Source organism: Panthera onca, chromosome A2 (genome assembly GCF_046562875.1).
Source record: "Panthera onca isolate mPanOnc1 chromosome A2, mPanOnc1 haplotype 2, whole genome shotgun sequence".
NCBI lineage: Eukaryota > Metazoa > Chordata > Mammalia > Carnivora > Felidae > Panthera > Panthera onca.
In genome coordinates this window covers 51,306,657-51,328,880 of record NC_138340.1, presented here as the reverse complement: position 1 = coordinate 51,328,880, position 22,224 = coordinate 51,306,657, and the positions used below count along the sequence as shown (strand labels likewise).

The 22,224-nt window shown below is 51.4% G+C and overlaps 2 protein-coding genes across 16 annotated transcripts in view; both read right to left on the bottom strand.

Annotated features, from left to right (window-relative positions):
- Positions 1-4,348, bottom strand: part of OGG1 (8-oxoguanine DNA glycosylase) — a 43,959-nt gene extending 39,611 nt beyond the window's left edge. For 2 of the 6 annotated variants that reach the window (XR_009609839.2, XR_009609840.3), the window contains exons 1-4: positions 3,583-4,348; positions 2,851-3,098; positions 2,118-2,297; positions 491-672 (exon numbers count right to left, since the gene is read on the bottom strand). Coding sequence is in view for 4 of the 6 variants with exons in the window: in XM_078442777.2 (XP_078298903.1) it covers positions 491-672; positions 2,118-2,297; positions 2,851-3,098; positions 3,583-3,689 (717 nt within the window). In the remaining 2 variants the exon portion in view is untranslated. Of the gene's footprint in view, positions 1-490; positions 673-2,109; positions 2,298-2,850; positions 3,099-3,582 lie in introns of those variants that run through there. The other 4 variants (XM_078442777.2, XM_060631734.2, XM_060631732.3 and 1 more) reach the window with 3 other exon arrangements.
- Positions 4,349-5,740: 1,392 nt separating this feature from the next.
- On the bottom strand, positions 5,741-21,152 carry BRPF1 (bromodomain and PHD finger containing 1). Of its 10 annotated transcripts, none has more exons than XM_060631671.3 (14): positions 20,785-21,150; positions 18,279-18,887; positions 13,814-14,773; positions 12,847-13,009; positions 12,300-12,431; positions 11,746-11,892; positions 10,657-10,966; positions 10,005-10,328; positions 9,400-9,684; positions 8,755-8,902; positions 8,058-8,194; positions 7,837-7,955; positions 7,337-7,491; positions 5,741-6,591 (listed from the first exon to the last, which is right to left on the bottom strand). In XM_060631671.3, exons 2-14 carry the CDS (start codon positions 18,875-18,877, stop codon positions 6,408-6,410), a joined length of 3,663 nt encoding a protein of 1,220 aa, XP_060487654.3. In that variant the 5' UTR covers positions 18,878-18,887; positions 20,785-21,150; the 3' UTR covers positions 5,741-6,407. The 10 variants fall into 10 exon arrangements, with proteins under 10 accessions (XP_060487654.3, XP_060487656.3, XP_060487657.3 ...); XM_060631673.3 differs by having other exon boundaries at positions 10,005-10,325; positions 20,785-21,149; XM_060631674.3 differs by having other exon boundaries at positions 11,764-11,892; positions 20,785-21,149.
- Positions 21,153-22,224: the final 1,072 nt, after the last annotated feature.

Here is a 22,224-nt window from a genome sequence, read left to right as displayed (position 1 = left end):
AAATTTCAAGATAAAAACATGAAAAGGAGAAACATCTTCTGATTTGTCTTCCCAAATGTAACCACTCTTAAGCTTCCAATGATTCCTTCTGGAAAATTCTGCATACACAGAGCAGTGTATATGTGCATCAGAACAAATGGCCTTTCTAAAAAATGCACTCAAGGGACAATGTCATTTTTTTTTAAAGTCTATTTATTTATTTATTTTAAAAAGTAATCTCTATATCCAATGTGGGTCTTGAACTCATGACCCTCAGATCAAGAGTTGCATGCTCTTCTGACTGAGCCAGCCAGGTGCCCTGGGACAATATCCTTTATACTCTTTCTGCACTTTGCATTTTCTCTAATAAAACATCTGCTTGTATCCTTTCTCCTTTTTGCCCTGCCTCCAGAAGCCAAGCATGTACCCAGCTCTCAGGCCTGCCTTGTCTCCTTCTCTGCTACTCTCTGCGTGAATGGTGAGGGTAGCTCCTGTGCCCCTGGGACATTACCTTGGTGCCCACCCCAGGCAAGGTGCAGAGGGCCTTGTGGGCCTCCTCGTAGGGGGCCTTGTGCAGTTGCTGCAGCCAGGGCAACCCGCCCTGTTCTTCTAGGATGGCTCGGGCACTGGCATTCACGTAGCGGGCACGATACCCCAGGCCCAGCTTCCTGAGCTGAGCTTCTACCTCTGGCCCTGTGGGCGAATGGGGAAGAAAGCAGGGGTCAGGGATCCTCAAATCTTTCCTGTCTTCAGGCTAGTGTGTGAGGCCTCTACCCCCTACAGGAATGCTTTCCCTAAGCACCTCTCTCCCACCTCATCACCCTCTGTGAGACCCCAGGACACTTGCATATTCAAAAGAAAGGGTTAAAGCCTGAGTTTGCTCCTCTGCAAATATTTTCTGAGCACTTACTACCCAGTGTTGGTCACTGGAGCAGGGACTAAGAAGGACTTGCTGCCCTGGAGGAACTCCTCAGTTATCCTTTCCAAAGTGCATTTACACCCACGATCTAAAATAATGGTCATAATAACAATATAACAGCTTCTATTATCAAGTGCTGGGTATTATGCATGGGCAAAGTACTTTAGGTACATTATCATGCTTTTCTCAAGGACCCGGACAACAGTATGGCTATTTTCCCAATTTTACAGATGGAGAAAATAAGAACTTAGAAGAGGTTAATAACTTGTTCAAAAAAGGACATGGTGGAGATGGGATCTTGTACCCAGGTCTGGGAAACCCATGCATGTGCTCTTAGCCTATTAGAGCACCCTGCCTCACGACTGCTTTACTCACCACTCAAACCCTTCTGGATAGAAACTGTTATTCCCATCCTACAAATAAGAGAAGCTTCAATAGGTAAATGAATTCTTTTGGTCTTATGACTACTAAGCTGGGAGCTGAGACCCAAGACTGGGTTTCTTTTTTTCCCCCCAATACTGGGTTTCTAAGCACCAAAAACATTCTCTTTTCTCTAGGTATCCTGTCTCCTTGCTATGCAGTCCCTAAGCACTTCTTCTAGCTTTATTCTCACATCTACCAACTGATATACTTGCTTCTGTAAAATACTTCCCTCACAAGGCTGGTATAAAGAACATATATGTTCTTGGATGCAAAATTGTTGGGTTCACTGTAGAGTTAGCAACTTTAATTTTCTGCATACTTCCTGTATGTCAAATACTGCACTATGTGCAGTATGTGTATTTCTTAACCCTTGTGGCAACTCTGATAGGTAAGTGCCATTATTCTCCCATTCCACAGATGAAGAAACTGAAACACAGAGTGATTAAATAATGTGCTCCAGGTCATATAGGTAGATGTCAAATGCCAGAAGAATTCAGATGTAGGTATTCTCCAGAAGAGTGGTCTTAACCCCATACTACTGTATACTATGTGTTTTTTAAATTTTTTATGAAGCAGTGAACCTATGGGGTAAAAAGCACAGGCTAGTGAGGTGCTGACGTTTCAAGGACAGACAGGGAGGATGAAGCAGGGCTGATCAGACCAGGCAAGATGGTTCTGGATGAGGAGGGTGTTTGGGAAGGCAGGAAGCTTTGAGATGGGAGATGGGGACCAGGGGAGAACCGAACAGACCCTGAAAGCTATTGGAGGGTCTGAGCGCAGGGACCCACCTACTCACCAGCCAGGGCCTGCAGGTTGGGGAAGCCATGGTAGGTGACATCATCCAGCTGGATGAGCCGAGGTCCGAAAGCCTGGCAGAGGCGTTCTACCATGCCGGTTATGCGAGCAATGTTGTTGTTGGAGGAACAGATGAAGGAGAAAAGGCACTCGACGGGGTCCTGTTGCAGAAGTCGAACACCTGGAGACCAGAAAGGTAGGCGGTAGGATACAGACCTGGTGTCAGGAGTGGCCTCTTCCCACCCTCAGATCCTAGGCACTGAAGATCTAGGAGGATCTAGGGGAATGAGGGAAAGCGTTGATAGAGAAAACAACACCAGAGCGCTCATTCCTCATAGGTCGGGGTTATCTTTACATTCCAGGGATAAAGAAGCCACAGTGTAAACACAACGAGCGTGGGGATTTGTGTCCATGGGGATTTGTGTCTGTTTTGTTCACATAGCAGATGCTCTGTAAATATTTATAGAATGAATGAGGTCACCTGTCCCAGGTCACACAGCCAGGATGTGGCTCAATATCCTGTCACCACACTATGGTAATCAGCAAAACAATAATAGTAATAATAATTACTATATATCAGGCACTATTCTAAGCAAAACTTTACACGTATTAGCTCCTTTAATCCTCATAAAATCTTATGAAGTGGATTATAATCCCCATTTTACAGATGGTGAAACTGCATAATTTAACCAAATTACAAGAACTCCAACCCCTGTCCCAATCCTTGTACTCACCTTGGAATTTGTGAGCCACCTCTTGAAAGTGGGGGTCCACGGAACTCCAGTGGTGATATAGTTGAGCCAGGCTGACATCCAGCTGGAAGTACTGGTGCACAGTCTTTAGCTCTTCTGGTGTGGGCCTGCCAACCCAACCCTTGTCCCCTCGGTACACAGTACAGTAGATCTGCTCCTCAGTCTGGGTCAGTGTCCATACTTGGTTCCCCAGCACGCCAGTCCAGTACGCAGGGTTTTGCTCCCTCCACCTGAGCCCCCAGGCACACAGCAACTCTGGTACTCAGTTTTCCTTCTTGCACCCTTTAGGGCCCTCCCATCCTACAACAGCTCCATATACAACACTGACTTAGGAAATGCAAAGTCGTTTGATTCTCACAACACGGCACTGGCCTTTTTTTGGTTTCTTTTGTTAAAGTTTATTTATTTTGAGAGCGAGTGTGTGTGTGTGTGTGTGTGTGTGTGTGTGTGTGCGCGCGCGCGCGCTTGCGCTTACGCGGGCAAGGGGCAGAGAGAGGGGGGAAAGAGAATCCCAAGCAGGCTCCACGCTGTCAGCACAGCGCCCAGGCACCCGCATTGCACTGGCTTTTTACCTCCACCTTAGAAAGGAGGTAAACAAGCTCACCATCCGCGTCTGCTTCCTCTTCTGCACCCTGAGGTTTCTTCCATCACCCCCAAAATTCCTTTACATTCCAGAACTGCAGTGTTGAGGGGCCAAGAATCAGGGTCACTCACCGGAAGGACTGTCCGGAAGCCAGAACCAGGTCCAGGCGCAGTTCCGAGCGTGGACAGGGGATGGAGGCCCACAGGGCCGGGAAAGAGGCTAGAGTACGATGTCTCATGCTCCAGAGCAAAAAGGACCCAGCTAACAATTCCACGCCAGGCTCCGCCCCATAATGGCCCCGCCCACTCAGTACCAGCTCCACTCATCGCCAAAAGACCTTGACCACACAGTCAGCACTCTTTAAGGCCTTGCCCACTAAGCCCTAGCCTCTAAAAGTTTATTGAAGGCCCGCCCAATTTCATTTAATTCCTCCACTCCCTGCAGGCCCCGCCCCTTACAGTCCACCAGGGCACCAACCCTCCTGACCTTTCCCGTTATGAATGCTCTCCCGGCCACGCCTCCCGGCGCGCACCACTGAGCTCAGAGCTGCCGCGACTTCGGCAAGCGCGCGCAAACGCACTCTTCCGGCTTCTCCAGGGAGCCGACTTCGCTCTCACCGGAAGTAGGATTCAAGCCTGGCTTATTGGATCCGGAGGTAGCCAATCCGAGCAGAAGAGGCACCAATGAGAATAGGGTGTGACGGCGGATGGGCGGGTCTCTCCGAGGGGCCGCAGCGGTTGGCGCGCGCTGGGCTCGCTGCCCGCTCTTGGCCTTGCCTTTGGGGTTGTCTGCACTGGGCGCGCAAGGGTGTCCGATCCCCGCCCGCCGCCGACCGGTCGCAGAATGCGCCCTCAGGCCCCAATCCGCACTGCCAGATCTCCTCGGAACCCTGGGGTTCCTCATGGCTTGCTCGCCCGCAGAGCCAAATCCTGTCCCCCACCACCCTCAGAGAGCCTTTCTCCACCGAGCCTCTCCAGTCAGATACTCGCCCTCCTGACTGAGAATTGGACCCGAACACAGCTCGGGCCCCTCCGAGCGGCCGAGACGTCTCCACAGCGTCCGCCGCCTGAGGATTGAGTCTTCGCGCTCGCCCGCTAAGCCGCTCCCCTCCAAGGCCTCGCCGAGCCTCGACTCCAGTCAGGTCTCTTCAGAGTTCACTCCGTCAGAGACCTTCGTCCTCCGACTGCCGCGCCCCGCGCTACCCAGCCGCTCTACCCAGCTGCTCCCTTCAGGCGCAGGGCATTCCTTAAACAGTGCTCCATCATCTCACATCCTGTGCCCACTGGGGCTTGTGGGCGCGAGGCAGCCCGTCTGCCTCTTCCAGTTTCCAGGGCGGGCTGCCTGGGCCCAAGAAAGATGTGTTATGTAATTTCTTCCCTTCTGGAGGAAGACAGTAAGCAAGGACCTAGGAGACATGAACTTTATTTGGGCCACTTTTCACCTCATAGCGCTGTGATCTGAAGTTACTGTGGTTCAGTGAGTAGACTGCAAATTCCTTAAGGGCAAGATTTGTGACCCACCCGCAGTACCTAGTAGGGAGGAGCATCACGTGCATGGTTATTATCAGACAAATGCTATTTTTGTCTGTTCCACTCCGAAGCTGCAAGGCCCTGGGCAACTACCTCCTGTGGCTGAATCCTCTCTAGGTGTGCCAGCCCACAGGTGTCCCATACTTGGAAAGCATTCCTGCAGTAACTGAATGAATCATCGGTAAAGGAGACGCCAAGGTTGGGAATGAATGCAGAGCAATCCTCTACATACCTGCTAGGTCCCCAGTTAAACGGGAAGGTCACAGCTATGGGGACTCTGAAGCACTTGGGACTAACCTACTGGCAAAGGACTTGAAGCCTCTGAAATTCATGAAGGAGCCGTAGACTTCTTCCAGCAGTTAGTTCTGAATACTGGTTAAAGAGCCAGCTTTGTAGACAGAGACTGGAGTTCAAATCCGAGCTCTGCGCCTTCCTAGTTGTGGGAACTTAGGCAAGTTACTTAATTTTTCTAAGCCTCAGTATCTTTGTGGAGATAACCACCTTATTAACTTTCCCTATAGTTTTTGCAAGGATTACATAAAATTGTGTATCTAAAAGTGCTTAGAAAAAGGCTTGCCACCCAGTGAGTGCCTGGGAAATGGGAGCTATCATATTATCCTGGTTGTTGTCTTACAAATGCAGCATGCACAGCAACCAGCAACCTCTTGAGCCCAATTGTTTACCATCCCTGAGGGACAACCTCACTTTTTATCTTTTTGCCCTGGCAGAAGGCAAGAACCCAAGAATTCCAAACAGACTATTTATTTTCTAAGAATCAATATATTTTCTTCCTTTGAAATAAATACAAACCAGTTTGAAAGGTGGGGGCATCTATGGGAAAAAGGGAAGTGGGGACAGGCCCCAGTCTTTTTTAGTACCAAATGACTCTGGCGCGACCCGGAAACGCAGTTACAAATGAGAATAATTTAAATTCTCCGCTAATTACAGTATTTACAACAGCAGGGGAGGGGGGTCACCTAGTGCCCCTCTTCCGGGCTGGACAGACATCAATCCCACTGCTAGGCTGGGCAGATGCCCGTTCACCTCACCACCTGCAAGGGCCTCAGGCCACTAGGCAGTTAGATTCTCCTGGCATGAGCAGAGCAGACAGAGGTGGTGGGATGGCCTGTTTTATGCAGTGTCCTAACCTTGGCCCACCACCCTGCACTACAATGCTGAGGTCTCTGGGGCTCTCTGGCCAGTGAGACCTCCCCTCTCCATGCGCAGAGCCGCCGTGGGCCCTTGGAGTGTTCTGTACAGTCCAGCTGCACTCAGGGCGGGAGGGACCTCCCCCACCCAGCTTCCCCTGAGACTGGCCCCAAGACCAGGAATGAGTCAGTGCAGAGGCCGGTGCCACTCCAGGACAGTGAGCAAAGGGGGAGGAGAAAGGTGGCAGGGCACTGTAGGTTGGGCTGTGCTGGGCATTATCAGTCACTATCACTGGTCTCGCTGCTCTGCTCGCCCTGCACCTTGCTGCGGTGCTGCAGAGCCCGGTGGTAAGCAATCTGCACTGATTTGCGGATGTTGGATTTGCGGCCCTCCAGCATCTTTTCCTTGTCGAGGTCCTGGTTCACGCCCAGAGGAACCAGCTTAGTCCTTGGCAGCCACTGCCTGTAGGACAAGGTGAGGATCACATAAGTCATCTCTGGGAAAGCAACAAGCATCAGCCTTCATCACTCCTTCACTCATTCAAAAACACCTCCTGAGTGCCCAGGAGGTTCTGGGCAACCTGGTTCTGGTGGGTAATGGGGTAACAGAGTCTAAGAGAAACAGTCCCTGCCCTCAAGGAACTGCTCATAGTCTAGTGATGAAAAGCACCCACTCAACAGTCACATTACGGGGTAACTACAGGGTATTTACGAGTGCAAAAAGGGGCCATGACCTAACCTGAAATAGGTACCCTGTCCCATAGGCTTCAGGCAGACTTTACTGACATTAAATATCCTTTGCACACAATACACAAAAAACACTGCATTACATACATGTGACAGAACAGAGATTTGAGAGCCTGAATGTTTATATCTATTTTATCCTCATCTTGTCACCATGGAGGCAGAGACAGGAAAACTAAGTCTAGAAGCCACCTGATTCTGGGTGGGGAGCACATTTGTCACAGTCACTGATGGCCCTCTAGCTTCTAGCTACAGCTGTTTGTCAGCTGTTGCCCACTCAGTCTCTCAGACTCATGGTCAACACAACCCTCACAACCCTTCTGCTCAAAGATCTAAGTCCCTCCCCCACTGATCTGTGATAGCCCAGTCTGTCTGTTGCTGGAGTTTCCTGGCAGCCTGCCCACATACCCAGGGTTGCATCTGTGGCTGTATGAGTCACAGAAACTGCTCCCCTCCTCCCTTACCAGGTTCGCTTGTTGTCAAAGAAGAGGACGAGGTAGAGATGCTCTCGGGCTTCCTGGGTCATCTGTTCCCCAAGTTTCAGCACCTCCAGGGGGGGCACAGGGATAGGAACCCCATGATGGAACATACCTTCCCGGGGCATCTTTGGATCAATTATCTGAGGGTGTAATAAGACCTTTGTTTGGTTCAGTTCCCTTCTTCCCCGAAACTTACTCTATACAAGAATTGGGAAACTACCTCTGAAGTTGGGACACAGAAAGGTTATCATGCCACAAGGCTGCATTGCTGACCCTTGGCTTCTCATGATGAACTATTCCAGATTCCAAGATGCAAAGGGAAAGAAAAGGGAGAGATGGAAAAACTAACCAGGAACTTGTTAAGTGTCTATCTGCCAAAGACCCTTGTTCTCTACAGCTCAGCAGAGAGTAAGTAAAGTCTGCTAATTGTGTCTACGATCTGGGGTTGGGAGGCAAGGGATATGATAAGAAAAGGGGAAGCCTACCAGAGCTGGGTATGATGGATACCCTCGGCATTTGGCCCACACCAGGTCCAGAGCATCCAGTGGGGAGTCCTCATCCTCTGACAGCCAGCCAGCTCCCCGTCCCAGACTCTTCCTTACCACTTCACAGGAATGGGAGAGAGGGAGCAGATCAGCAGCCAGGGGGCTGGCAAGGCCCTGATACCGGGCCCCCGGCTTCCCTGGCTTTGGGTGAGGGTACTTACTGCTGTGGCCCACGCCGCGGCCAGTGCCCACGGAGTAGGCCTCGTTCTCAGTGCCTGAGGTATCTTCACTGCTGTCTTCCGGGAATGTGCCCCGAGAGAAGGAGGGCTTGCCCCGGCCCTGTTTTGAGGGTGTTGTGCTGTGGACAAGACAAGAACTCAGCTTAAAGGAGGGTAGAGTGGGTAATGACACAGTAGTTGTCCTCTCTTTAAACCCCCAGGTCTAAGAATTTTGGAAAACTGAGGCTACTTGAAAAATTTCAAACTCAAAAGCCCCTGGGGGCTTGGCAATAGTGTGACTGACATGGGCTGGATTTAACAGTGGTGGTGATGAGTGCATTCCCTGGCTAGATTTGCCAGATCGGATTTTTAAAAAGAATATAGACACTAGGAATTTTATGTGGCAGTACTGGATTCCTTTTTTTTTTTTTAAACACCATGCTGGCCAAACAAAATATGTCTGCAGGCCAAATCCAGGACACAAGGCATCAGTTTACGCTCTCTGCTCTACAGCATCAGCTTAACCCAGGATGGTTCCCACTATTCCATTATGGTGACGTTCTTAGGTATGCCATTTATTTTGCAGAGAACCTTGGGTCTGAGCCATCTTAATCTAGACTGAAGTGGCTGCCATGCTATTTCCCAGAGGGAAACTTCAAAGGGCATCCTGGAGGCAGGCCTTGATCTGGAGGGCTGGTACCTGGTTCGGTCTGAGGCAGCGCTGCTACTGCTACTGCTGCTAGACTCAGAGTCGGAGCTGCTCCGGGGAAGGCTGCAGTCATTACGATATACCAAGAAACTCTTCTTCACTGGCTGATTTCCACCGCTGAAGCCATTAGCTGGTAAGTCTTGGTTGGGGGGAGGGGGAGGAGGGAAGGAATCGGTCAGGAAGATGTAGATGAGAGATGGCATGGGGGTAAGAGGGACTAGGAGCTCGGCTTTCCCTTCTGTGCTGGAAAATTCCTCCAACTTTGGCCAGCAGAGCCAGTTCTGGGCAGTGTCTGCCACAGTTGGCCATAGTCCTGCCCCACCCGTCACACTGCCCTTGGCAGTTACTGGCCTTAAGACACAAATGGCTTAAAGGGCAGGAAATCCCCAAGGAGGGTGAGAAGAGAAAAGGTGAAGTGATATAATGGAGAGGGTCCTGGATGGGAATCTAGCTGGGTCAGTGTTTCTGGACTTCAGTTTCCCCATCTGTAAAATGAGGGGACTGAATTAAAGGATCCCTAAGGGCCCTTCTAGCTCTGATATATTATGGGCAAATGAAGGGACAGGTGGGAGTTATGTTGGGAATGATGGCAACTTTGCTCACTCTCTTGGGGGGCTGGGTGATGGTGAGGCTCACCCATTGGGGGGTCTTCTGTGGATTTATCACTGTCGCTGTCTGAGCTCGAACTGGGCCGGGGGCTCCTACCCCGCTTGCGCTGACGTAGGGAGCCCATGATGGGGAGCTGGGGGGGCCCCACAGGACTGCCTCCGTGGCTGGGGGTCATCTGGCTCTCCCGGTTTTTGGGGGGCCGGCCCGGCCTCTTGGGCGGTCCAGCTGTCTTCGGGTTCTTTTTGGAGAACAGAACTGAGGTTCTCCTGCCCACCTCATGTGCGGGGGTTGAGGACATGTTGGGACCCAGGCCTGGAGCAGAGAAAGAGAGAAGGAGAGTTGGTGAGGGGCCTGATGTGGGAAGGGTAGATACCCAGGGTATGCCCTGGGCCTATAGGACTGTTACTCCAGCTAGAGTTGGGAGATGATCTGGGGGGTTAGGGAATTGGGAACATTGTCCCTTATACCAATAGCCAGAGAGGCAGCTAAGAGGCCCCTGAATGGGGAATGAGGGAGAAAAGTACAGCTAGCTGTGTAGGAGGGACCTCTGCCTGGGGGATGGCAGGGGCTGAGTGTGTGCTACAGAGTCAAGTCTAGCTGGCTTTGGGGTCCACCTTGCTAGGGGTTCAGACCTTTGGTTGTCTCCTGGCTGCTGCTCTCTTCAGCGGCACTGTCTGTCTGCCCGTCCTTGTCACATGCTGCCGGGTGGGGTGTCAGGCTGCCCCGGCTGGAGGGGCCATGACGCTCAGGCCCATCCCTTCCAGTTTCCCGCTGGTGGGCAAGCTTCCGCCGCAGTGCCGTCATCTCTTTCTTGATCATCTTTGCACGCCGTGAACGACTCACACTCTGCTTGCTGGCATTCACCTCATCCAGCCGCTCCAGCAACAACTTCAGCTGCTCTTCCACTGGCAGGTGCTTCTGGTTCTCCAGCAGGATCAGCCGCTCTTCCTCTGCTGCTAGGAGTGGACACAGGGGGTGGGGAAAGGTCAAACTTAGGGTAGCCCTCTGGGCCCCCTGAATCTGAGCAGGCAACAAGAAACCCACTCTTTTCCCTTTGGCTTCTCACCAGGAACAGCTGTAAAACAGCAGCACCAAGATGTGGAGGGGTAGACACTGCTATCCATTCACCCAGTCTGGCTTCTTGGGGAGCATTCCTGGGGATAGTTTGCCACTGCTCAGGCTAGCTACTTCCTGCCTACACTGCCTGTTCCCAGTAGGGGACTTTTGGAAAGCCATTCATCCCTGGCATTGGCCTCTATGTGTGTAGCATGATTTATCACCCACCATCTTCAGTGTGCTGTGGGGCCTCATCTCCAGCCAGGCTGTGGGGGATATGCATGCCCGTCTCAAAGTCAATGCCCATTTTTTCTGCCTGGCGCCGGGCCTGGCGGAGCACAGCGCCACCCTGTTCTCGGAGCCGCACTGCTGCCCGGTAGAAGATGGTGTCCTTGGCATTATACTTGAGGCAGTTGCTGACGATAAGGTTGAAGTCCTCCTCAAAATCATCAAAGTTCAGGTAGCGGTAAGCCTCCAAGTTCTGCTTCATGGTGAAAAAGTCCATGGGCTTTTTGATGTGGTCTAGGTAGTCAGGTACCTGGGAGAGCAGGGTAGGTGTGGCTAAGTGGAGATATACTCCTCATTCACCCTGAACCCTTGCTCCTAACACCCCCACCCCCTGAAAAGCATCCAGCAACCTCCTCCCACCACAGTTAGAGGCAGGCATATAGCACAGGGGAAAGGAAAGCTGGATTCTAGTCTTGACTTTACCAGTCACAAGCTGTGTGACCATGGCAAGTCTCTTAACCTCTTTGGGCCTTCTTTTTCCTCACCTGGAAAATGGTGATGAAATTACAGTCAAATCTACCTCCTAGAGCCAAGAGGCTTCAGTAAGAAAATGGCTAGGGCAATCATTTGGAAATAACACCACTTTGCATTCCTATAGCTCTTTTACTTATCATTAAGACTTATAAGGAGGCTACTGCCTCGGGCCTCTCGTTTTATACCTTTTAGAGAGAAGAGTCTGCCAGTCAGGACCTAGGGCTTCAGAGCTGGTTCTTTAGGTGCTGAGCCTTCTAAAGTCTCCGTTCTAGGGTTCAGCACCCCGAAAGTGTCTTCCTGCCCTGGGATTATTCATTTGGCAGACTCAGTCCCTGCCTCTGGGGAAGGAGTGCAGATTGCCTCCCATTCTGGGCCCTTGGGGTGTGACAGGGACAAGACAGAGTCCAGGTGATGCATGTGGCTCCAGTTATCCTGGAGCCCCAGAGCCACCAGCCCCTCTCTTCACAGTCCCCTCCTAGTCCCTGGCCCAGACCTGCAGCAGGGGTCCAACTGGGAGAGGAACAGAAAGGTGGAGTGAGGGGAAGGGATTCTTACTTCGTCCAATTCGGTTACCTCAGACAGAGGGACCGGCTCGCTGAAGATGTTGCCTGTGTCCTTTTCTTGGAGCTGCTCCAAGGTTTTGCGAAGGAGGATGAGGAAGGGGGTCAGCTGCATCTCCATGGCGATCTGCTGGACCTTGATCTGACACACATAAAGGCCCGATCAGCCAGGCCCAGGCCAGTCCCTTGGAAGAGGTCTGAAGGGATGGTAGCAGCTGGTTTGGGAAACTGCCTTCCTTCTCTCCTGCCCACAGTTGACACACTCAGGTCTACTTTCTACAAGGCCCCACCTGGTGAAACCTTCCCTGACTACTCTGGCCTTTTTCTTCCTTGAACTCCCAGTGCCAGCTACCTGTATCACATAACTGAGGGTCCTGTTCATCCTCTTCTGTGACATGCTGCTTGCAGTGAGCTGGAGAACACACTGGGCACCATTGAGACCTGACTCCAGCATCAGCCCTATTGCTTCCTGGCCAGGGGACAAAGGCTTTTCCTTGTCCCAGGAATGTTTTCTCCTCTGAAAAACAGACTTGACCCAGGAGCACTCACCGTCTCCCTTTTGAGTTTCTCCCGCTTGCGGATCAGCTCCACCAGCAGCCGAGCTCGCTCCAGGTCGTGCCGGAGGCGCTGCCAGGACTTGAGCTGTTCTTTGAGGGCCCAGTTCTTATCCTCAGAATCTCTCTGTAGAGGCAAGAAGGGGATTGGTAGATGATAAGGAAGCCAGAAGAAAGGCCAGAGGGAAGAGCCCAGGAAGCTTGGGTCAATGTCAGGTAAAACTGAAGGAGGTAGCACAGTAATTTACTGGCAGCCTCACTAGCTAAAGTGGGAATTCCTGTACCTATGTGTCCCCTAGATCTGGCACAGAATCAATGGTTGGTATATACTTGTTGAATGAATGCATGAAGGAACACACAGGAACAGTGCCCTTTTAACGTGCAGACAATCTGTAAGGATCTCATCCTGAGTTTGGTTTGAGGGCTACTTTAAAGGAGGAAATAGCCTAAGCTCTCGGACACTGAAAACTATTATCACATATCTCAGTCCTTTATGTCCCTGGCCCCAGTTCCCAGAGCCCATAGGGAATCTGACACGGTACCCCGACTTGGTCACAATTCCTCTGAGACTGCAGATGTGTCTGCAGGCGACGTAGCAGCGGGACTCCATTTCGTGACTGTCGTTTCAGCGTCCAGTAGCTGTGTAGCCTCTGCATGAACTGGCTCTTCCTTTGGATGGTCAGGCGGTTGGTGATTTTACTGAGCCTGCGAAGCGAGGAATAAAGAGAAAAACCTGTTGGGCCATTATTTTCTTAAGCAGAACAGGTGTCTCTGGCTGGTGAGAATTCCTGAATGGAGTTGAATCTGGAGTAAGTCTATTGTCAAAAAGGCCTGTGACACTTGGCTTAATGCGAAGAAGAGCAAACAGTACCAGACAGGAAGCCAAATTCCCAGCATGAAGCCAGATCCCTGACCCTGTTCACGAAGTTGGGTGAACTCATATGAGGAGTTTGGCCTCTAAGACTGCTCTTGTCACAGCAGCCCAGAGTACTATTTGACTCTGGGATACCCTGCTCAGCCTGAGCCTTGTAAGGTTTTAGGATAAAGTATAATTGTAGAGCAGTAAACTAGAGGAAATTAACTAGACAGCACAAGAGAAAGTTAAAAATAACTGATGATGGCAGCCGTCATTTGGATTCATTTGTGGTAGTGACCACTTCACAACTCCTTCCCCCTTTTTCCTTCCATTTCTCCGTTCAGGGTTAGAGTATTTCTGCCACTGTGGCTGATAGCTACTACATCCTCTTTCTTCCTACTTAAACCAGACCATAAAATGAAGGGCAGCTGAAAACATGTTAGATCTGACAGATAAAAGCTGAAATTTCTGGCTCCTAAGATAAAAGTCCGGTGACCTGCTAGGGCTAACTTCTTTTGGAATCTGGTGTTTTGTTTTGACCTTCTTTGTAGCTTCTAATAAGAGAACCCAACCCTGTCACTCCACTCGGGGCTATCAGTCTCTAGGAGGGCTTCTTCTTCCCTTACCAGCCTATCCATCTGCTCCCCACATACCTGTGTGGTGGGATGCAGGGCACCGACACCACAGGTGCTGCGGCCCGCTTCTCTGCCAGGATCTTCCGTGCCTTCTTCATCTTGATCCGGGACTTGGCCTTGGCCTTCTTGACCTTCTCTGAGCTCCAACTCTTACCCTCATCCTCCTCCTCATCCTCATCCTCCTCACCCTCACTGTGGGACAGGGCAGGCAAGCGGCGTGCTGAACCTGGGGGTGTGTGGATGTCACAGTAGGCCGTCTTGCGGACGCTGAAAGAAGTGCCATTGGCACCTGTCTCTCGCACAGGCTCCATCTTCATGTAAAGGCCAGCCTGCTGGGCACATGTCACGTGGAAGGCTGTGTAGCAGTTGGCCTTGTGGCACTGAATGCATGCCCCTGAGCCCCGCTGTTTGCAAATATAGCAGGTCAGCTTCCAGCGAGCTGGTGGGATGTGCTCGATGCTGTCGATAGGCTCCAGGAAGACTGTGTTGGCAAAGCAGACTTCAGGGATCCACAGGGCACACACCACATGGGCCCAGCGCCCGTCATCTGTCTGCTTGAAGGCACCACCCTTGTTGGGGCACAGGGCACAGTCCACAGCACGGGAGGGTGACTGTAGGCAGCGGCGGCACAGCCACTGGCCCTCAGGGATGTAGGGGACACCGTAGCACTCTTGGTGCACAGCCAGGTTGCACATGTCACAGAATAGGATGACATTGCTGTTCTGGCACTCACCATCATTGCAGATACAGCACACAGCATCCTCATCCACTAGTGCATTGGGGTCACCTTTATTGTGGCTTTCAAAGTAGGACTCCTTCTCCAGCCGGTCCATAAGGTACTCAAAGATCTCCTGCGGGATGGGACTCACACCCTCTGTCTTCCGCCGCTCATTCATGATATCCAGCCAGATGTAGTCCTCCTCGTCCATGTCATATTCTACTTCCTCGTCCAGCTCCTCTGCCGACTTCTCAATGTACCTGCAGTGCACATAGGCAGCTCAGCATCATATAGTTGAGATTTCCTTCCCCTAAAGACAATGGGTTACAATTGCTGGATGCTTACACATTGCCAGGTCTGTGCCTTTACTTATGCTGTCTCATTCCAGCCTCACCTTAACCCCAGGTGCTGTAATCATTCCTGTTTTGCAGAAAAGGAAACCTAAGGTTTGGGGAGTTAATTCACCTGTTCTGGCTCCCTTGGGAGAAAGTGGTAGAGCTGGGGTATGAACCCAGGCCTGCTGACTCCAAAGCTTGTGTACTAGCTACTATACCACCTCCTCTGGGGTACGGAGGCTCAACCAAACTCCTGAAGGGAGGAGGGTAGGGCAGCTAGGACCTACCGGGTTGATCTGGATGATGGTGCAGAGTTAGGAGAAGAAAGGTCTGCAAGTATCACTTGCAAATTATATATATGTTTTATTACCAACTGGCGGCATCCTGAATGGAGTTGCCATGGGTCTTATGTCAGCTAATGCAGCTCAGGGCTCCCTCAAACTCTTGGTATTGTGTTTGTTTTTTGGATAGCCTTGGAAGATAACAGAATAGCTAAGATTTACTGAGCATTTACTATGAGCCAAGCATTGTACTGTTACCACATTGATTCTCACCACAGCCATAGCATCAGTGTTCATATTGCCCTTATTTTGAGGATGAAGAAATGAAGCTTTGAGAAGTTAATTAACTGTCTAACACAGATAGGTCCTACAACCAGGAAGTGGCAGAACTAGAATTCAGACTCTACCCTACACACTCATTGGGCCAGCCAGACTGGAGCTGAGGGCTGCTCCAGGTGCCTGGCATACAGAGCAGGCTCCCCATGCCCCTGCTATGCTCTAGGCGGCCTGGACTCTGGTACTGTAAAGCTATAGGTCTGGATGATGGTGCAGAGTTAGGAGAAGAAAGGTCCCCAAGTATCACTTGCAAATTATATATATGTTTCACAATGGAAAGAATGGGGCTTTGGTTTCTGAAAACATGGATTTAAATCCTGGCTCTGCCACTCTGACCTTCAAGACATCACTGGTCCTTCCTGAACTCAGTTTTATTGATAAGAGAATGAGGATGCTACTATTTACTCCCAAAGACAGTTGTCAGGATTAAATGGAATTTAAAAAAATGAATGGGCTAACTGAAGTGGCACATAGCAGGCCCTAAATAAATGTTAGTTTCTGTCCCTCCACTCCCCTCTCCACAAGAGAAATGGAGCTCTGGGTGCTAGAGTAGGCCGGATGAGCATAGGCTTGGGAGCCATGCTCTGTATGACAGCAGGCAAATAAGGTGATCTCCCTGGGCCTGTTTCCTCATCTATAAAGTGGTGATGCTAACCTGTACCTATTTCACACAGCTGTTGTGAGCATTAAATGAGTTAATACAGATAAGGTATTTAGAACAGTTCCTGGCATGATGCAAGTACTCAATAAACCTTAGCTTTATTATTAGCTTTTGTATAGCCCTGAGCTATCTTGCCTTGTATTATAACTATTTATGTGTCTAACTCCTCCACTACAGGCTAGAGGCAAGGACCATGTCTGATTCACCACACAGAAATAGGCACAGTTGTTCATTTCAAAGGCATTTTGAGGGTGGAATGGAGGAAACTAAAATACCGTATCTATAGGAAGCAGTTTCTTTCTTAGCCCTTTACCCCAAATGACCGCAATGTCCTCATCCTTGAAAAAGGGTGTGGCTTAGAGATTGTATGAACTATCCAGCCCCTGCTAGGCCTTGGCACTTGTTCTCAACCTTTGCTCTGCCATAACATATGTGACATCATGCGATGGTATATAACACACTCCCACAGTGCACCTAGATTACAGGCTGTGGCACAGATAATGTAGGCTGCATGTCATGTACAATTCCTGGCACACCAGCCTACACTCCACCCTCTTTTCTCCTTAAGAAAGCATATATTAGATGCAAGCAAGAGAAATTGGTGTTGTTAGAGAGATGACCTCAAATCTTCTCGAATTTATACATAAAAAATATCATTTGCAAAACTTGGACAGTTCTACTAACAGTAGTAATAAATGACATGCAACATACCTCCCAGCTGATCACAGTGTACCAGCTGAGAATTGCTGCCCTGGAGAACAGATTTGATCCCCAGGAATAAGGAGTGAATCTGAGCAGAGGGAGGAAGAAATGGAGTGGAAGGAACTGGTTTGGATTGCCTATCAGAGCAGAGAAGGCTGAAGAGCCCTTAGGAGAAAAGGCTGGCCCAAACAAGGGTTTGTATGTTGGGGGGTGAGCCTAACAGTCACTGCTAACATAAAAGAGAGTCAGTGCAAAGCCAGAAGGAGAAGGAGGTGAAGCTGGGCTGGATGGATGAAAGACAGGAAGAGGAGACTGTATAACATGTGAACAAGGGAGGGACCAAAGTGACATACCGGGCCAAATCACTGGAGTGCCCACAGACTTGATTTTAAAGAACTGAGATTCAGCATACCATCACACGGATTGCACTTTTGGTACAAAAACCACCTTTCATATTAAAAACCTTTACAAGTCCTTCTCAGAGATTAGGCCTTCTGATTAGTTGACACCAAATACTGCTCCTTAACTTATCTGAATGCCCTCTTTGCCTTGGATGCCAAGACTCAGAGAGGAGGTTTATACTTGATTTTTCTCCCATCCTCCAGCTAAGGTTTCTGTACATAGCTCCACCACCAAATTGCCCCCACCCCTTCATTTCTTACCTTGTGTTAAAGGAATTTGGCCTTATGCCTGTAACTTTGTTAGAGCCACCATGACTAATTTTGCAAGGAAGTGGGGTTCCAAGAAACAGTTAAGTGAAATAAATACAAGGGCCAATGGAGGAGCACAAACCATAGGTGATAAAAATATTGCTTACACATGTTAAAGGATGGGTGACAGTAACAGAATGGTGGGAAAATTACCTCTGCAGATTTGCAAATTGCTTTAGGGACCTTATGAAATCAGTGCACTTAGTCTTCTACCTCTAGGCTGGCAGAGGAATATTATACCTGCTCTGCAGATGGGGTCATTAGAAAACCAGAAGCCAGACAACTTTCTCAAGGTTACACAGTGATGGGAGTGGAGAGGACCAGGAACCAGACACATGATTTTTTGATATAGTGAAAACAGTGCAGATTTGGAGTCAGAGGAACCTGGATTTGAATCCCAGTTCCACTATCTACTGGCATGTGACTTTCGGTAAGTCTGGCCCCCTTTCTGGACTGTGCATTCCTCATCTGTGAAATGAGAACGATACCTACCTGAGAGAATTGGGAGAATAAAATAAAGGAGTGACTGCAAAGTACCCAGTGCAGGGCCGGGCATGTGGCAGTATATAGTAAGTGCCACCATCATTAGCTGGGGCACGTTCCTCTCACCGCCCTGGCAGGACCAGTGTGCTTCTGCTATCCTTTATCTCTGCCACTCTCCTATCTGCTGCCTGTTACGTCTCAGCTCCTGAGCCTTGCCTGACCAGTTTTCCAGAGTTGGGAGGTGGAGGTGGCCTTACCGGTAATAGGAAGTCGGCCGGGGTGGGGCATCGGGGGTGTCCTGCTCCAACTCCCGGTATACCACCTCTGGCAGCTTGGGAGTGGTGCTCACAGAAGCATTATGGTGGTGGTGATGGTTGGAGTCCTTGCGCTTCTCCTTGTTCTTATGCTTGCCTGACTTGGGAGTAGCAGCTGGTGTCTCGGTGTTCTCCTTGTTGCTACCAGTCTCAGGAGCCTCCTCAGGGGCCTCCTCATCCTCTGACACCACATCCAGGTTGTCAAAGATGCTGATGCGGTGGACTCGGCCGTGCAGGTCCACCTCCACCATGCGCTGGGCCTGCGCGTAGCTCATCACCTCACGGCCGGGTGACTGGGATACCTCTGAGGGGCTGGGCGACTGCTTGTTGGCTGGGCGTGATTGGCGCCCCTTCTTTTTGTGCTTGCGGAGTGGAGTCTGCTGCGGGGGTGGTGGGTTGTCGTGGTCATAGTGATATAGGTGGTACTCAATACCACTGTAACTCTTGTAGACCTTACGGCAGGTCTCCACGGGGCACTCATATGGTGGCTTAGTTGCCCGCAAGTTGTGGCAGAAAGTCTTCACATCAAAGTCCACCCCCATGCTGTCACATCTAGAATGTACAAATCAGTTAGCACAGGCCTGGGGAAGAGTTCCTGGTCATCCACTACTCTCTCCAGCCCTCCCCTTCTCCCCAAAGGTCCTGGCCAGCCCACCTTTACAGTGACTCCAAATGCCATCACTTCCATACCATGGGCAGTCTGGGCCTCATCGCCTCCTGCCTGGTCATCCTGCCCCATATCTCAACTATTCTAGCCTAACTTCACATAATGTGGCCAGAGTGATCTTTTACCAAGTAGCAACAGCCATGTCAATCTTTTGATTAAAAGCTTCCTGATGCTCCCCACTTATTTCAGGATAATATACAAATTTCCTAAGATGATATTCAAGGTACCCCTTTCATTGGCCCTAGTCCTCCTTTCCAGACTCTTCTTTTCACTAGTTACAGCTGTGCTTCTGTCTACCCTGGGCAATTTGCCATTCCCTGAATGTTATAACCTCTCATTCCTGCAAGATTTGAAATGGTTTCCATCCTGATTGGTGAGCTCCTACTCATTCTTCAAAACCCAACTCAAATGTCACTTCTTCTGTTATGATTTGTCTTTCCCACGGAGGGCTGTGTTTCCATAGCATTCCATTGTCATCTCCACCAAGGCACTTACCACACTGGAAGTTCTTTGTCTCCTCCCACTAGACCAGGTGCTATACAGTACAGACATCAGAGAGCCTACCCACCTCTATATATTCCCAGGACCTGGCATGTAGTGGACACTCAGTTTTTGGCAAATGAATAAAGAACTTGTTTAATGAATACTGAATGAGGGGATCATCAGATCATCTGACAGATGAAGGCTAGTGTTAACCCATGTAGAAGTTTGAATGGATAGCCAATGATTTAATCCTGGTCACCAGCAGAAATCATTGCATTACAGAAAGAAGCAGTTCATTTCTGAGGTGTTTAGGGGAAGCCTATGCCCTGGCCCTGGCTCTGGGAGTGATAACCAGGTACTTAAGAGTACAAACAAGAGCATGACAATCTAGGCACATTCAGTTCCATGCTGGTCCTCAGGGCCTTCCCTTCCTCCTCTCCAATGTTCCTGGGTGAGTAGTGACAGCAGATGGCACCAGCCCCCAGGAAGCCCAACGTGGTCAGAGACTGCCCCAATTTCTCCAGGCCTAGCTGACTTCAACAATTCAGCTAGGGTGTTGGCACCATTCCAGGCAAAGCCACCCTGAGCTCCTAGACAAACGGTGACATCTCTTGGCTTCTCTCCTGTGACTTAGCCAAGCCAAGTGGGCTGCTCCAGCCTCTCTGTCAGTGCCCCTGACTTCTACATCGGTAAAACTACTCCCTCTACTCCAACTCACTTTTACTTCCTACCTGCAGCTGTGTCTTTAAACACAAACCAATCAGAGGAACAGGCAAGCTCTTCTCTTTCAATGATGGGTCGGTCCCTGGTGTATCCTGCATCTGTGTTGCCCTGGCTCCCAAAGTAGCACAGAGCCCCCGGCAGATGTCCCACTGGGACTGGGCGGCAGAGGCACACGGGGTGGAGACAAGAACTCAGACTGGAAGCCCGTGAGGAAGACCCAGAGCCCACAGGGGTATGGCGGCAGAGTTCAGGGGGCTGGAGGAAGTAGGGGGCGGGGGCCGGAGGGATCAGGCCGGGCCCAGGCGGTGCCCGCAGCCCTCTCCCGGATGCGGCGACGTTTCCCTTTTGTCGAAGTGTAACATGTTAAACAAGGCTCCCCTCCTGCCATTGGCCCAGGGAGCCCTGGAGGATACTCTGTTTCCCTGGGACGCGGGCTGGGAGCTAATGCACTGTCAGTTCTCCCGGCTCGAGTGGCCCAAGAGGCCCTCGGACCGGGCAGCTCAGTGCACGCCCCACGAAAGTAGTCTAGCCTTTCCCCGCTGGCCACTCCCGCCCTGGTCCCAGGCCCGCACTCACCGGCCACCTCGAGTCCGGGCTCATTGCCGGGGGCGCCCGCCGGGGCTCCGACCCCAGTTGGGGAGGCCGGCGGGGAAAGACGGGCCGGGGAGAGAGAGCCCCAACTCCGGAGACCGCAGACCTCGCCACCCCGGCACCCTGCCGCCCCACGCTCTGGCCCCGGCTCCCCGGGATTCCCGCGCTGACCCCTGCCGCTCCCGGTCCCGCCGGCGCCCTGGTGTCTCAACTCCGTCGGCCGCCGCCGGTTTCGAGAGCCTCTAGGTTGTCCGGCCTCGGGACCCGGCACGGCCGGAACAATGGAAGACCCCGGAGGCAGCGCGGGGACGGCGGCGGCGGAGACCGTGGCGGCAAAGGCAGTGGCAGCGGCGGCGGCAGCAGCGGCGGCGACGGCGTCTGCGCAGGGTAAACGCGGCGTCTCGGCGCTGTCGATCTGCACTTTCGCCACAGATCCCCGCCCGCCTGCTGAGTCTTGAGAGGCCTTTCTCTGAGACTCGGAAGGGCCCGTAGGCACCCCACATGACTTCTGTAGCACCTCCACCTTAGAGTTGAGTTCCTGTAGGCTGAAGTCGCGGTATTCCAGATCCGGAGTGGTCGGGCCGTTTGTAGCGAATCTGCGGACACGGACGGTGAGCGCGGGGCTGGGCTTGAGGAGCCCGCCCTTCTCCCTTCCCCCTCTGCCTCCTCCCTCCCTCCCTGCTGGCGCCGCGGCTGCAGTGGGGACCTGGCCTTGGTCTCCGAGAAAGGCGGCGAGGCGGGGCCGGAGCCACGGGGCGGGGCTGGGGGCAGGGCCGGGAGCAAGAAGGACGCTGGCTGGAGCCTAAGGAAGGACTCGGAGTTATGGGTAGAGGTGGGGCGGGTCTGGAAGAGAATAAACCAGTCCAAGGGGCGGAGTTTGCGGGGAGTGGGCGGGGACATCTGTAAAGCGGTCCTCAGTAAGGAGAATAGGGGCTGAACAACGGTGAAAGGGTGGGGCTAAACAGAAGAGTGGGCCTCAGGAAAGAAAGGGCGGGGCTTTATATGGACCTGGAATGTGTTGGGCTGGGGAGAAAGGACAGAACTAGGAAAAAACGACGCGAGACTGAAGTAAAAGGGCGGGGCTTGGAAAAGGTAAAGGGGCGGGGCTAGAGGGAAGGGGCGGGGCCAGGTTAGGGTTACCGGGCGTGGCCAAAGGAAAGGGAAGGAGCTTGGGAAAGGCAAAGGAGCAGGACTGAAGGGAAAGTGTGGGTATGAAGGCAGGGGCCGAATCTGGGGAGGTGTAGAAGGCTGGTGGGATGTGAAAGGGCTTGTGTATGGTAAACTGGGAACCCCTTAGGGTTGGTAGAAAATGCATCATGGCTATGGGTGGGGGGTTGGAAGACCGTCAAAACAGACAGCTGGTTTTAATATGACTGGGCCACTTAGTAGCCGTATGAACTTAGACATGTTGTTAAGTTCTTCCTA

What these genes read in the sequence shown, in the direction of transcription:
- BRPF1 (XM_060631669.3), bottom strand. Translation starts at nt 18,877, where the DNA reads ATGGGGGTGGACTTTGATGTGAAGACTTTCTGCCACAACTTGCGGGCA. An exon ending in CGGCCGACTTCCTATTACCG is followed by an intron (nt 14,774 to 18,278) that starts GTAAGGCCACCT and finishes TGTGCACTGCAG; the next exon opens with GTACATTGAGAAGTCGGCAG. An exon ending in GCTGCCTCAGACCGAACCAG is followed by an intron (nt 8,195 to 8,754) that starts GTACCAGCCCTC and finishes TCTTGTCCACAG; the next exon opens with CACAACACCCTCAAAACAGG.